Raw genomic sequence first — 16,537 nt, forward strand, 5'->3', positions numbered from 1 at the left:
TTTCGGCAGAATAACAGCAGTGGTAATTCTGACAAAATGTGGTGGAATAGTGTCAGATTTACCTCCAGCTCTTAGCTGGAGCTGAATACACCAACCTTCTGCCAAACTGTGGTAATGTGGCAGTAACGGTATTACCACCGCATTTTTCCTGCACCGCCCAACTCATAATGAGGCTGATTGTTTTAAGTCATTCATAAGATGTAGTATAATAAACGCTCTTCTGCCTTCAAGAAGGTTTTGAAACGAATAGCAGCAGCTGATCTGTTAAGATTTCAGAAATCTCTTGACCTCGTAAAGGAAAACACTTTAAACGATTGTATTTTAATAGTATAAAAGGCTTTTTGTAAAAAACTTAAGCAGAAGCTGCATCGATACTACAGAAGTGACTTTTTTATTTTGTAATCACAATTTTCTATTCAGAAACCTACTGTCAACTGCTGAAATGTGCAACATACATTTAAAAACAATACAAATACAGACCTATTTTTGCTCCTTGTGGATCTGCAAAAACATGATACTGGACTCCAAGCGGCAGTTCGCTTCGTTGTAGCTTTTTGCATAACTGTTGCTGATAAGCAGCCTCCTGTTGCTTGTCAACAGCTGTGATAACAACAATATCCCAAAATTCTCCAGTCTGGACTTTTTTGCCTGTTTAAAAAGAATGGAATCGGATTGTGTTATATGCTTAAAAACACATGCAAAGCAAAGCAGTTTCATGTTATTATGAGCCTCGGCATCTGAAGCACTGTTGGCACTCTATTGTCAAACTCGGTACTAGGTGCTTCAGTAATACAAAATTGTAATATTAACGTCATAATTTTGTTAAAGACATAGAGGCAAAGTATTATACTTTACGCTTTACTTCACATCAATCAAAACTTAAAGAACTACAATTTCCTCAAAAAGTAGTCTGTCATGTAGTTTAAAACTTGATTGCAGTGAGCTGGAGCATCATGTGACTCTCCTAATTATGAGGACTGCAGCCCCATAACCAGTTTAGTCCGTCATACCTCTTCCTCTTTCTTTTGCTGCTCCTCTACATTATTCGCTGACGTTGTAACCAAATTCCCTGAATGACAACAACTAAAACAAAGATAACTCATAACTGTCAACAGCTTCTCACACTCCTCTTAGGATGCAGACGGCTTTACTTCCACCCATGCAGGGAGGACAGAAACACAGAACATATCCTTTGTTACCCTCAGGGGTGGGCAATTGCAACATAGCTGCATGCCTTATAAACAACCTAGCTACGCCACGCAGCTGCTGTATTTCATGCTTACGCGTGCCTCGCCTATTGCAGTTGTGCTTTCCCTTCACTCTTTGAGCCATTAGGGGGGTGGGGGGGATAATACTTTACCTTAGTGGCGTTAATAGAATCGTTTCATTGAATTACTAAAGTTCTGTGTGAAGACTGTAGCAAAAGAAATTCTGTGCGCTGCCTGGTTAACTACGCTCACAGATAAAACAAAGCCATCCTCTCTAACTAGATCTTCAAATGAAATGAAACTAGGTAAATTAGACATTAAATAATAGGGAGGTTTTTGTCATTTCTCACCCCTCTCTGCAATACTCACCAGAGGGAAAAAAAAAACATACGACTGTATTGGCAACAGTTCCATATTAAATAGCCCAAGACACAAAGAAGAAATAGGGCTCTTATGAATGTTGATCAATACCCACCTATAAAGACACAAAGAAGAAATGATAGGTGGGTAGTGACCAACAGCTAGAAGAGCCCCATTTGTTCGCTCATCGTTGATCAGTTTTCACTTACATGAACGTCCAGTTCCGACACCATATTCTATTTGTTTCTATTTAGATTGGAGGAATTTTTTCTACTCTCAAGGGATTTGACAGTAAAATGACATTGCATTAAGCAATCGTGTCCTGAAGAAAGCCTGGATGATATATTACACATTCAAACTGCAATTAAGTTTAGTTACTCCCTAGCTGAAAACACAAATGTGTCGACCAATGAAGTGTACTGATAATGAATACAGTATACTAAATCACCTTGGCTACTAACCACACGTCATCTCTGTTAACTCTGTTTTACTCTGTGAAATCGAGATTGAACATTTAGTTATGCTGTCAGATATATGTTTATGTGTCGTTTTAATATTGCTGTACTATTAATTGTAAATACATTTTATTTTATTAGTTCTTTGATTCGTGCCTGATCAAAAAAAAGGAAGTTGCCCCTCAGTCCTTCAGTTGGTCACTATCCAAACCATATTGTGTCAAAGGGTGGGGTAGCCCGTACTTTCGTGTGTGTTCTTGAACTGACTAGTGCCTCATGAGTCGGGCCCGCTATAACAAAGAGGGTCTTTACCCATATTATAATACACGTTAATAGAATTATGACTTTCCTGTAAGTTTGTTTGGAAAATCTCTATTCTATGTCAGGTCCCGAGGCTCGTAGTATGCTTCTTTAAAGCTTACTTGCCACCAATGAGGCTACCTGGTTGATCAATTTAAAATAAAAGGTCTTGAATACTGATTCATTCGATCAACACATAGCTATGACAAGGTTTGTCTTCCAGGTGGCCGCCTAAGGTAAAGTCTTTTGAATCCATCGCCCCTTCGGGCTGAATGTGCACCAAATCATTTGGTGTATATTCCGGCTTGCTACATGTACCATTTCAACAACCTGGCCAAAGTCGCTACTGCCACAGCTTTAACCTATTCTCCTCGGGCAGCCTGAGCTGCTCTGTCTTCGCCTCATAGGTTTTCAGGCTCCTGACAGGGTAAAGCGTGGGCTGCACCGAGGAACGCAGGTTAGGTCACTGTTTTAATCCCTGTCTTTGTCTTTCTCCTGATGAGGGGTGTTAACTTCTGCCCTCTATTTTCAGACCGCTGACATATACACTCTTGCAAGACAATCAACATAAGAGACTCACCACTTTAACTGCCAGGGCCTTTCTGGACAGCTCAGCGTTATCTGGCCACCTTTGGAAAAGCTGTAGGGCGATGTTCATGTCCTATAATTGTGTGCGTTTTGGAGTCAGCTGCCTAAGGCACTTGACCCCTTCCAGCAGGCTGCAAAGCAAGTGTTTTCTCTCATTGAAACCTCAGACTTGGTGATGAGCTGAAATTGTTGACCTAAAAGTGTTTGCTGTCCTGTATATCTTGCCCTGAGCCACCAATGCGGCCAGTAGATTCACCACATGGATCACATCAGCAATAGCAGGATGAACATCCCTAGCCAGACACCCACTACACCATCTGGCCCAAGCTGCTCTGTAGGAGTTAGCCATCCTGGGGGCTCAAGACTCCACAATGAAGTGCTCAGCGTCCCCAGATAATCATGGCTTTCACCAGGCACCCCTGAAATCGACCAAGCCACACCCCTTAGCACTCCTTGAAGGACCAGAGGATGTGAGAGACCTGAGGATGTGGGAGAATCTCCAGATCCGCTACGATGTCCTGTCTGTGTGGGAGGAGAAGGAGTGGGTCAGTGGCCGATAACTTTAGAAGATCCGGGAACCATGCTCGTCACCTGCAGGCTGGCACGACTAACTGTAGCTTTGCCTATTGTCACTGCACTTCTATCAGCACCCTTGCGATCATGGTGAAGGGGGATAGGCATAGTCTGTCTGCGGACTCCAGGTTTGGTCGGTTGCTGACGCTTTTGGGTCCGGGTTCCAACTGTAGAAGCGAGGCAGCTGGCAGTTCAATACTGTTGCAAAAAGATCTGTCTCGGAAGGTCCAGCATCAAGATCTTGATCACGTAGGAACGGGCCAGTAGCTCCAAGCAAATGATCTAGAGCTCAGTTTCCTTCACCAACCTTCTCCCTCCAGTTAAGATCACTCCACAGCAGGCTCCCCAACCTTGCCTGCTGGCATCGGACTTATCAGATCTGGAAAAGATCCAAAAATGGCCTTCACGTTCCAGGATTTAATCTGCTGGAACAACCAGGACAATTCCGTCCTCGCCTCCTAAGACATAGGCACTCCTTGATCATACGTCAGGGCCCACCTAAGATGTTGAATCTTCCAGTGGCTCTGGAAGGATTGCCTGAATGAAGAAAGCTAGGCGCCAGACTATCCTCACCAGTTCCCTCAGCAATATGCTGTTACCTGCTAAGATCGCTTTGATCTCTTTCCTTATGGCATTGATATTATTAATTTATTGATTTTATTTTATAGGTATTTCTAAAGCATGCTATAACCCTGGGGTATCCTGGTGCTAAAGGAGAAAGGACCTACAAGAAACAGTTGAGCAACAAAGATCAATTAGGAAATAAGAACAAAGTATTTGTTCAGAGGCAGACTCCATGTTCCCTGGACTGCGTCTATCACAAACCCCAGTAATTCAAACTTCTGAGCGGTACTCGTCTCCGATTTCTCCCAGTTGCTTGTCCTGTACCATAATGCAGATATTGCCCAGGTAGATTATACACCTGACTCCTCTCGTGGCACCTGGTCACTACTGGTTTGATTCGTATGGTAGCACCAAGGAGCTGACGAGAGCCCAAACGGGAGGCAGGTGAACTTCCACCAGCATCTTTGCTAAAGGAAATGCAGGTAGCACCAGTGTGGCTGAAAAATTGGGACTGTCAAATAGTACTTTCACCAGCTTCATGGCTGGCTTAGCGGCAGATGCCTCTGCCAGTCCTTCTGAAAACCTTAGGGGTGAAAACTCATTACAACGAGGCCGCATAAGCGTTAGCAAATCTAGCCATGTCGTCAACGAAGGCTTTGCTGAATAGCTGGCCTTTTGCTGCCACTGCAGTTTCCGAGGAGCCTAACTCACCCATCTTGGGATCAATCTTAATTAGAATCGACCTCCTGCACTCAACTGCTACAGTGCAGTTTGTGTTATCGATTAGGCAGACTGTTAGCTGGGCCCATCCTGCCAGTATATGTGGGTCTATTGTCATGCTGCTTTCCATCTCCTCTTCGGCCATCTAACACATCTTTGCCAGAGGTACCATTGAGTACAGCAATTTATCCAGGCACGCCCATCAAGATCTGTATCTTCCATGTCGACTCATGAAGGTCAGCATCCTGAGGTCTATCTCCGGTTTCTCTGCCACCTTGCCTTGTAACGACGGCCTGGGGCATTCAGCCTTCAACTTGTCTCTGGCTTCTTTGTCAAAAGGTGTGCAAAGACGTTAAGACCGAAAATGTGCCACCTTGGTGGGTGGCTCATACTAAGACGACCTTGGATGCATGTGCAAGTCTGTGTCACATTTATCTCCAAACAGCTCCTTGCCCGTCCTCCTCCCTCCTCTTGCGTGGTTGCGCCTCCTTGCTGGGGGCTGAACTCGCAGAGTCGAAGGATGCATTTGGCTCCTCGTCACCCCGGTAGGCTGATCATTTCTTTCTGGGCTAGAGGGTTAGCTTTCGGCCCTGCTATGCCATGGGTCTGTACTGGCTCCAAGGATGTAGCAGAGCCAGAATCTTTGGCGTCACTGCTTTGTTCCCACGCAGAGTCCCACTTCTTGCACTGCGGGTTTTGGTTCTTCCCCCTGTCTTCTCGGTTTGCAAAATTCTTGGATCTGCCTCTATTCTCTTGGGAATAAGTGATCCTGTTGTTTAGGAAGTGAAGTCTTCTATTAAGGGGCCCTAGCCTGATGTGATTCCTATCACCCATATCTCCAAGAGCCTTCCCTCCACCCCCAGGGGAGAGTCCAAGACCCCCTCAGCAGGAGCTGTGATAGACTGGAGCGAGGGAAATGCATATACCTGTCACTGGGCATCAGCAAAGAGAGTAATCATCAACTCCCGGCAGTGAGTGACTACTCTCAATCAGCACAAGAGAGGTTTACTAATGTCACATTATTTTGTATTGATAGTCCACTGCTCATGCCTTCCAGTAACCCTTTGTGTGCGTTCAGGCCATCACCATATAGAACATATCGATACACAGCACATTTAAATAGATGCCCCACTCTTTATGCTCAAATGCTTCTGACAAGATTCCCTGTAATGAACACTCAATGAATGCTTCTTACAGATGTATAATGTAAATCATTTAATTATGAGAAAAAAGTAATAAAGAAACATTTCTACCATTATGGTCACTTAAAATGCAAAAAGTCATTAATAGATCAGCAGAAATCATTGTGATTGCCTCTATGCCTACTCAAGACTAAGACAAATCAGCCTTTGCCTACATATAAAAGCCACATTAAAACAACCACCTGTCTCGCCAGGTCTTGCTAGGCATCCACGAAAATCTTGCTAGACAGTCTTCATAGAGGCACCTGACCTTTCAATGATGGGTAAACATGTCAAACTCACTATCTGTAGAAGGTAGGGAGATTGAGCTGTAGAGGGCTGGAGCGGTTTGGACATTCCAAGAAAAATGGCCAAAACCATGCTATCAAATCAACATCGTCTTTTTATCAAAAGCAGGAAAAAGGAAACAAAATGCTTCAAAATGAGTCAAATGTCAATTGGAATCAACCATGGTGCTAGCATTAGCCAATTAAGAATAAGATCTGTTCAGAGGAAGGGGGCTGGTTTGGGTGGAAATATAAACATATTACCCATACAGCTCAGTCAAAATCAATCTCCCATCTCAAATACCAAGAGCCAGAGTCCATTGGGGGCTCAAATACCTCAGAACAGCCAAACATCCAATTTAGTGGCTTTAAAATCCAACAAGGAAAAAAGGAGGGACTTCAACCCCGCCCTTCTGCATAGAGGATAATGGCCCCAGTGGTTCTCCCTTCCAGCCTTCCATCCTTGTCTTCCAACTCCCATCTAGTCCGGCACTGCTAATCGCCTGCTCTGTCTTCTAAAAGCAACCCTTTTTATAGTATTTGAGACTTAAGCTATGAAATGCTCCTCTTAACATAATATCCAACAGAAGCAAAAAGCTGTCTAGATCATCGGAAGCAAAAAGGTGTTTAGACCATTGGCCCAGTATCATTGTTCAAAATCTTTTCAGCGAAGCAAAAAGCTTGTTTCTATTAAAAGCAAGGTTGCGAGAACGAAGCAGTCTGCTGATTCTTTGCACCAAATTATACAAGACCCTCTGAAACTACAAGCTTTGGAGGAAGTACTGTAGTTTCTGTAGTTCTTTTAATTACTATATTTCAGTTTTATTCATTATTACTGGAGGCGCTTGGAATACTTCCCAGAAAGTTGTGAATAGAGACAGTGACTTGGTTTATGCGATGTAGCCGCAAGAAGCAGAACAAAGAATGGTCTGGCGTGAAGCCCGGAAAGCCAAACCAATGTTATTCTCTGCATTCAATTGTGGATCCTAGATATTACCTGGATGTATCAAATGCATTACACTAGGTGCCCATGTAAATTACAAAATGGCTGGGAATTATGCTCAGATAGTATACCCCAGGGTTTGAAATTAAGATTTATTGAGCAAGAGCTCAAATCAGATCCTAGTTTTCCAGCATCACCCAGTAGGCGGGAGGTACCGCTGGGGTACCAGGAGCCAGTAACCAGCACACTGCAATGTTAATTTCCACATGAGATGCACACTAACTTTTTGTCCATTATATGATTCATTATGTTTAAATATGTACTAGATGGGTCCTAATTCTTCTTCATAAGCATACTCAAAGTTAATGTCATGTATGTATGTTTGTTAGGCACCAAATGCCTGGGAAGCCAAATGTAGCTCTTTGTAACTGTTGGTTTCAAGCTAACCAGGCACTGCTAGGCTAGAAGCAGGAGTTTACAAACTCCAACCTCCCCAATTTCAAACCCTGCACCCGAATCATGGTTAAAAACTAAAATTACATAACAAGCCTTGTGGAAATTGCCTTCCTAATCATGTGATCAACCACTGTGTCTCTTAAAGAGCTAGAGTTTCCCGTCCTGGGCGACTCGTTGCTGGAACTCTGTCCTGCCTGTTGCATTGTCTAACCGTCCTACTGTTGTGAGATAGTGGATGTGCTACTTAGGTTTGTTTTGGGCCTCGTCCAGTAAGTGTCCTCAGTGAGGAGAAAAATATACTGCTTATCTCTGCTCCCAGCTGCTGTGGGTGCCGCGGACTTTAGGTGGCGCTGTTCTAGGATACTCCATGACAGCCGGAACACCGTTATGCTGGTTTGTGCAACAGCTGAGCCGCAGTCAGTAAACTGGGGGGCCAGGTTTGTTGTAGACTGTGTTGCTTTGTGGGTATGTTCTCTTGTTAAGCATGGCCCAGTGACCTACAAGTTCTGAGACCGATGCACTGCCTAACAAGGCTCTGTTCTCCTGCTGTCTTCAAACAGGAGATCAATTGACTGAAGCGCAGGAGAAGTGGGGCACAGCGCTGGAAACTTTATCAGGACTGTCGCGCTCGGTGCCCCTCATTTCATAGGTCCGCAGCAGGTACTCAGTGCAGCAGAAAGTGATGCCAGAACAGAAAAAATGCTCCAACTCAGGGGAGCGGGACACCTATCAAATATTGCTAAAAACACAAAAGAAAACAGTAAATACAATAACCCAAGGAATAATCAGCCTTACGCTTCCAACATGCTGCTAATGAGGGCGTGCGCTTCTCCGACTAGAAAAATGTGCGCTCAGTGTAGTGCTGTAATTATCTGCTGCTCAAGCAGCAAAGAAAGAGGGAGTGTGTCAAGGTTTTATTACACGGCACACTCGAGCCAAGGACTCCTTCCCCGACACTGAATGTGGCGTACAATAAAGCACTGTATATTTTTAATAAACCACAGGTTATTTTATTTGAGTAGGCCCCCAACCCGTCTCGCACCCAACCGTCACAAACACTATGTGTCACAATGGACTAGGAACCAGGCCGGTGTGTACCAATGAGATAGTTATAAATGTATTATTTAATGGAAAAGGAAGAAAATATTCAAAATACAACCGCCACGAATATGTGGCAACACAAAGGCAATGATTTATACAGAACAGATTCAGATATCCTAGCACAGTTTTTGAATGCAGGGAAACCTTCTTGTTATTGAGATGAAAGAAAAGCAAATGCAGAGCATTTCTTGATGAAATGTTCAAATGCTTGCCACAAATGTGCCTGGGAAAGCAAAGCACATTTGTTTTTGGTGACAATGTTTAAATGCAGTTTTTAGATGAAGGGGGTTTCTATTCAGGGCCCTAAATGCACCCCACAAGAGTTATGATGGGTTATGGGGCTGCGGTTCTCATGATTGGTTAGGAGAGTCGCGTGATGCTCAAGTTCAGGGCATTCGAGTTTTAAACTACAAAAGAGGCTTCTTTTCGAGTAAATTGTAGTTCTTTGTTAAAGTTTATTTGTTTAAACTTCACTGTCTGTATTGCTGCTTGAGTTGTGAAGTAAAGAGTAAATCAGAATACGAGCCCCCGGTATTGACATAGAATTGGCATAATAATTTATCATCATACATGTACAGTTTCAAAACAAATATTTGATTTATTTGAACAGTACAATGTCGACGTAGCATTCATATGCAAATTTCAGTAATCTTAGCACTTGTAAGTGGGAAAATGAAGACTAACCGCAGAAGAAATGTTTTATTTTAGTTGGCACAGCTCCTTCTGGAAGTGGTAGAGGGTGCTTGGGTGGGAGAACCTTTGGGAAGTAAAACATGTCGCTTTTACCCCTGATCTATATAAACTTTATAACAATGTATTGAATAGTTCCTCCTTCTCTCGCCCACGTAAGTTACATTGTAGTTTCAATATTTACACAAACGAACAATAATGATATTTTGTTGCAGTATCTCTTTTTTTATAACCTTTCAAAGATAACAAAAGTAACACATTTACAAACAAGACAATATGCAGTAAAAGAACAGAGAACACAATAAACATTGACCGGAAGGGAATACAAAAGTAAACACAGTAGGACCATCAGGGTGGCAGAATAACTTGCACACCTCTCTCCGCATTTTGCAACTCATGCACCACAATCTCCATAGGGTGTTTGGCAGCCAATATATAATATAGGTCTCTTTACAGTCACTGGCATAGGCGAGTTCCTTGAGCCATTGCGAATGGAGGGTGCCAAATTACCTTGAATCAATGGGTTGCAGTGAGAGTGTAATCCTTTGATTCAACCAAACGCACTTCTAATATCAATAATAAAAGGTGGGATACCTAATACCAAGAGAGGTTTTATGCAGTCACATCAGTTGGACTGCACTAATTATTATCTAACAATTATCATGAGCCAAACTAAGAATGTAATCTCTTTACATGGAAGTATTAATTAAACCACCTGGTATGCAAATTTAAAACGTTATATACAGAGTCCATGCCATATGCTGTGTTGAATCATGTGTCATACAAAGAGAAGACAACCCGCCTGTTCAGTATTATTACATATAGAAGCAAAACGTCCATGTTATGTGTTATATAGTTAGCATTGGTTAGATGCAGTTATAAATGCTCAGTGAATAAGCTGAAATGTCCAAGTGTATGTTACATTGTTTGCATAATATAGGTGCACGGATATTTTAATGGTGTCCCAAGGGCTACGTTATGGGATCAACTAGCAAAAATGGGCATCACATCAATGAAGCCACTACCAAACTAGGTAATTCTCAGCTCAAAGAGATGTTAGGTAAGGGTACAGCCTTCCCCAACACTATTTTGATTATACATGAATTCCCCAATAATGAAAATGATCAACACCTACAGATGCCCAGACATTAGAAATGAACAGAATACATCACATCTATTTGTGGACAAAGCCACTTGGGCCCCCCATGACTGGGGCTGGCTTAAAAAAGCAGCTCAATATTTCAGATCACTTTTGCCAGACTAATAGCAAGATGATCAATTACAGTAAAACAAAATCTATGGTTTTCCATCACCTCGGAACAAGATGCCTATTTCTGAATGGGGCGAAACACTACAGCTAGCTTGGGATCAGAATAAAGAGTAAATGTGGCAGGGCTAATCAACGAGAAAAATCATACCTCAAGCTAGAAATAACTAGCAATGTGATAATGAGATATTCTGTAACCCGTGGAAAAGGGCCTGCGGCTCCAACCCTTAGAAGATGCAGGCAAGAATATTGCCCAGGTGCCAAACTATCAACAATAGAAAAAACCGCTTGAAGAAGCTATTAGTCTTACCTTTTAACACCCCTGTTTGCCTCTCCATTTAGAGACCAATCTACAGAGAATATTGTGTGGGCTGAGACTTAGGCACCTACTCTATTGGGTTGGCATATGGACATGGCTCATGCATCAGAAATATAGAGAAGACATATGGGCTGTTTTACCACAAGAAGGAGAGCTGCCTCTTCCGTGGCCTAAACATATTAAATGCATAGGTCATTAACTTCAACTCAAAATTCTGTCCGTCGCCAAAACCTATACTTGCCCTCACATCTAAAGATATATAATGTATAGGAATGTCAGCATCAAAAGAAACACTGTTCCAAAACAAAGTTCAAAGCTTCTTCCAGCATCTGGCTTGTCTTCCAGCTTGCCAAAGTTCAGAACAGTTCCAAAAAGGCCTCTTTCCCTTCACAACGTTTGGGGCTCCCTTTCACAAGAAGTCAGCTCTCCCAGTTTCGAAACTATAATCAGTTCAAAAATCTCTTGGCTTTCAATAACAATTTCCAGTTACTATCTAGGCTTTTCAATAGTTCATACATATTGTTTTCTTCAATCACTTCCGCACTTGTTATACAATACAACTCCTGTATCTTGGCTTTTCCTATGCTCTTTCCAAGTAGGGGTCACTCAGTGTAGGACCAGTTGTCGGACCACACCGTCCACCCAACCGGTAAACCCTTAACACTTTGCTATACTTATTTGTTCTCTTTGGACTGTTTTGCTAACCCAGGTTTTCTCTCTCGAAACCTATGTCATTGACCAACATTCAATTCTGGTTCTCCTTGACAGTCTCTTAGATTTACCCCAACGTGCATTTCACACAACTCACTCCGTGGTGTCCATCCATTTCCACCACCTTGCTTTCACCTTATCCATTAAGGCTTATTACTTGCTTTCCACTCTGTTCATAGGTGCTCATTACTTGCCTTCCTTTTGGTTCCTAAGTGCACATCACTTTGCTTTAGGTTGGTTCATAAGTGCTGATCACTTGGCATTCATTCTTTCTTTCCTTCAATATTAGATTTTGCTTTGTACTGCCACTAATTTTACTCTCGATTTTATCATGTTTTAATATATTTTAAAAATTAGCTTAGGGCTAATTTTAAAATTATTGTGTTTAACTTCGAAATTTGATCTGTACTTCCTATAGTCCCTTTCTGGACCATTGATTGTGTTCTTGCTACATTTAATACTCAGTGTGACTTAAAACAGAATCTTTTGAATCTGTACGCACAAGACTCTCTGAACTACATTACCCATAAGTATTGTAGTTCAGTAGCGTATACCCCGTTAAACCCAGCATGAACGCGCCAGTGCCAATGGGTCTAGCCAGTCTGTGCCGGTCTGTGGCGCTCCGGGGACTACAGGGCAGGATTCTGTTGTTTGAATGCAGGTAAGGCAATTATGAGTTATGCCTCATATTCAGCCATGATTGCCAAGGGAAAAGCTGATTCTGAATTTAGGACGGCCCGCCTCATGCGAGTGAAGTTATTAGTCAGATAACTTGGGGCTTGAATCGCTAGGAACTTGTGGGTGAGGGATATAGTTTTGAGGTCAATTCTTTGCTTGACTGATAGCCAATTCAGGTTGCGTCTATGTTGGGATTTGTGTTGTGTTCTGGGGATGTTTAGTGCCGATCTAATGGTGTTGTTTTGAATTACTTGCATCTTTTAAAAATTATGTTGGCTCCCAGGTACAGAGCATTGCAGTAATCAAGTTTAGATAACACTAAAGCTCTGGCTAAGGTTATGCAGTTGGGTGTCGTGAGGTATGGCCTGCAAGCTGTGATTAATTTACAAGTGAAGTCTGTAGATGAGGCTAACGCATTGGTTTGTCTAGCTAGGTTCATTGTCGAGTAACATGAATGCCTAAAGTTTTCACTTCTTTTGATACCTTGATGTTGTTGCCATAAATTGTTCATCAAGATTGTTGAGTTTGGATTGGGAACCTATGAGGACTAGTTCTGTCTTGTCGTTTAGGCAAAGACTGTGCTTAGCTATCCAGGCCTGGATAATAGTGTATATGTAGTTTAGTTAATTAGTGTCAGTAGTATTGTCTCCAGTCAGTGGGATGGGTATTTGGGTGTCGTCAGCATAATTAGTATAGGCGACACCCAAATAGTGAAGATTGTCAAACAATGATTTTGTGAACACATTGTATAAAGGTAGGGGAGACGGAAGATCCTTGTAAGACACCACATGAGCTAGGCGCAGGTTCCGCACTGGCGAAAGGTGCAAATACTATCATTGATCTGTTGTTAAGGAAGGATTGGATTCATGCATTATGTAAGTGGTTTAAACCCAGCATTCCACCTAAGTCAATGCCTAGCGTTTGATGCAGAGCTGGAACCCTTAATTATATATTGATGTCTATAAGTTGTTTTATTTCTGAATGATGTACCCTTATATCACGCCCCTCTCTTTGAATCCCCCCCGGTCTCACTGAACCAAGAAGCAGGTTGTTTTGCAAAGTTAAAAGATTTATTTTATGAATTTGAACAATATATATATGTCACAGTTTTATGAATTTGAACAAAATCTACATATCACACTATTAATATTTATACAATGATCAGCGTTGGGTGATATTACAATCAACAATCTCTTTAATCAGGAGTATGGATGAGAAGAATAATGTAGCATAGAATAAAACTTTGTGTGGGTTCAATCAAATGCAATGATAGGAAATGAATGCTGCACAGAAATAATACTTTTGTGTGTTCAATCAAATGCAATGTAATCACTCTTTCCCCCTGATTAGGGATGTAACGGTATAACGGTATACCGTTAAAGATACTGTGAACCACTCAATTGAACAATAATAACCATTACATTGTTTATACCGGTATACCGTTTATACCGTTAAGTGTGCTTTTCAATCTGATTTGGAAAGGCTGCAGTAAGAAAGTGCTGCGCAGTCTTGGTCTTGCACTGTTGGATGTGCCATCTGCCAAGTAGTTTCAGTTGCAGCAGTTTTTAATGCCATTCCATAAACCACACGTGCCTGACCCAAAATCAATATGTTAGCAATAGGAAGAATAAATACAGTGCCAAGAAGGCGGCTTTGGGGTTTATACATTTATAATGGATAATGTTTGCTAAACATATGACAATGGGGGATTTCCCGGGTTCTATCATTGAATTTACATATAATAAGTCACACTGCGAAATTCACTCATCTCTGTGGGTATTCCCTGCTGCCATACCAAAGGGTAACATGTCCGTGATTACTGAACACCTTTTGGCCCGCAAGTAAACTAAAGGTTGTAGCGTAAAGAGGGCGTGCGTGTGCGTGTATGCGCACAAACGCATACTACCTACCATCAGCCTCCATTGATCTGTGGCATGCATGTTATAAAGATGGCAACATGTTCATCTTCACCAGTAGCCAGTGGGGGAGCTTAAAGCCTAAATGACCACTTAAGAAAAGATATTCAGTTTGCTTTGCCAGTCGCAGCAGGGCTCCCCCGCCCCCTCCTCTCCACACGTGTTTGTGTTTGGTGGAAGCAAGGGGTGGCATTTCAGTGGAAAGTATGTTGAAAAGCCAAATTCTGGCCCTGGGTGCCTGGTTTTGTTTGTGATGATAAATCTGACAATTTATGACATTTTAGAAATTATTTGTTAAGATTGGTTAACTCCACCCGCTATACCGCAATAACCATGATATACCGTCATTTGGCAAGAAGGTTATTGTACCATCATAAAACTAATACTGTGACACCCATACCCCTGATACTACTCAATCCCCCCTAATATGCAATATAGAGATGGAAGGAGAGAAAACAGGTTTCCGGAATGTCCAATCTCAACTAATATAGTTTCAATCGCAGTTTCCCCAGCAAGCATAGGAGAAACAGGAATGATTTCAAAACAGATCGAATGCTTTTAAATGTGGCTTGTAATGAATGGCAAAAACACTGAAAATGGATTTAATTCTCTAAATTGGATTCAAAACTAGTGGGAGCCGCTTTGGATAGCTTCAGGTGAACACTAGCAATGATGGTTCAATGACTAGAAGATTGGAAACGGAATTCTGAGGTCGGATGCAAGAAATAGCTATTTTACATGTGATGGAATTGAGCCAAATGCAGAATCGCGGCAAACTATTCAGCGCGCGAGAAATGCGATTACATAAATACTATGAGGAGTGTTAGGTTCGTTTGAAAGCGGAGGATGTTGGCTTCAATCTGACACTTACATTTCGTTTCTAGCATGCACGGTTCAGAAGTTATGAAGGTTTTAGTAGAGGTCGATTTTTCTGAAAAAGAGTCAAGATTTTGTAGGGGAGGAGTGGTCCAAAAGACCCCCCTTGCCTACACCTCCACCCCAGGTGAGGGCCATGGCTCATCGTGTGTCCCCTCCTACCACCAGGGCCCCGGTGGTGGATGGCTCACCTGCTGAGAACATTGCCCGCACGTATTGAATTTAGCTAGGCCGCCGAAACCATTTTGTCTACTAAACATGGTGTGAGCTTAGCGCACTGTAGCGCGCCCCCCACCCTCGGAGAGTTTCAGTCATCCCTGTCGCCGCAGCACCCTGGCAGATCCGCTGCGAGCACGTTCCCACGAACAAGACGGACATGAGCTAGCGTAATACACTAACATTGTAACAGTTCACCTTCCGCAGTGTATCATCGCTCCCAGCATGACCTGGCCAGCGGGCCTGGACAATGAAAAGACCAGTAAAATGATCCTCAGATGGCAGAAAGTCTCTACATATTAATGCCAAGACCACTTGCAAAGTATGCTCGTCTCCACAAAATCTCTTATATTACAAAAACCCTGTAAAATGTATAAACATAAGAAAGTATGCTTCCATGATATAAGCAATGGCGAGCCCACACCATTGCAGTTGGGTACTAATACTGACGGAGCATTCCAGGGATCTATTTGTTACGTGTATCACTGCGAAACTTACACTTCATGGTTTTGCGCCATAACCGGACTAATGCTGCTAGAGTACACGAGAAGACGAATGTAACCATACAGAGGGCTCATGTGAAGGATGCGCGAGAATGCGCTTGTCATGTGTGCATGTCTAGGCCCCACATGTGCCACCACCGTCACGAACAGTGGCGGGTTACTTTCTATGTACTCCACCAACCCTAATTCTACCTCACCTACTGCAAATATATATGCATATAACTAAATACTGTAGTTGTTAAAACATAATGTATGAATAAGGTGCTCAGACTGGGTATAATCGAGACACATCCAGCAAAGTTTAAATGCAGGTTTCAAAATGATTTGAATAAGTATTATAGAGTGTTCAAATGTTTGTGATGTTTTTACCTAAAATCGGCAACACACGAGGGAGATACCTTTGTGAAATGCATGCAAGGCCATTCCCCCTCCCACCCTGCGAAGGCTGCCGAGGCATGAGAGCAGAGGCCGCGCCGCGCTGCTTTACCTCCCCCAACCAGACTGGAGCCGCTTCAAAGATTTGTAGCCCCCTGTAGTGATACACGAAATTGCAACCTTGCCAATCAGGGCTTTAGATGACAGCATTAGCCGCTGAAAGCCAATAGTGTATTCAAAGTATGTGCTA

General features: G+C 42.5%; 1 protein-coding gene across 3 annotated transcripts in view; it reads right to left on the reverse strand.

The window, feature by feature from the left end:
- FPGT (fucose-1-phosphate guanylyltransferase) overlaps nt 1-16,537 on the reverse strand; it is a 172,308-nt gene that overhangs the window by 111,217 nt on the left and 44,554 nt on the right. For 2 of the 3 annotated variants that reach the window (XM_069641912.1, XM_069641914.1), the window contains exon 2: nt 481-648. In XM_069641912.1, the coding sequence (XP_069498013.1) occupies nt 481-648 (168 nt within the window). Of the gene's footprint in view, nt 1-480; nt 649-16,537 lie in introns of those variants that run through there. The other variant, XM_069641913.1, reaches the window with a different exon arrangement.

The sequence above is a fragment of the Ambystoma mexicanum genome, chromosome 1q (genome assembly GCF_040938575.1).
Source record: "Ambystoma mexicanum isolate Mex_15411 chromosome 1q, UKY_AmexF1_1, whole genome shotgun sequence".
NCBI lineage: Eukaryota > Metazoa > Chordata > Amphibia > Caudata > Ambystomatidae > Ambystoma > Ambystoma mexicanum.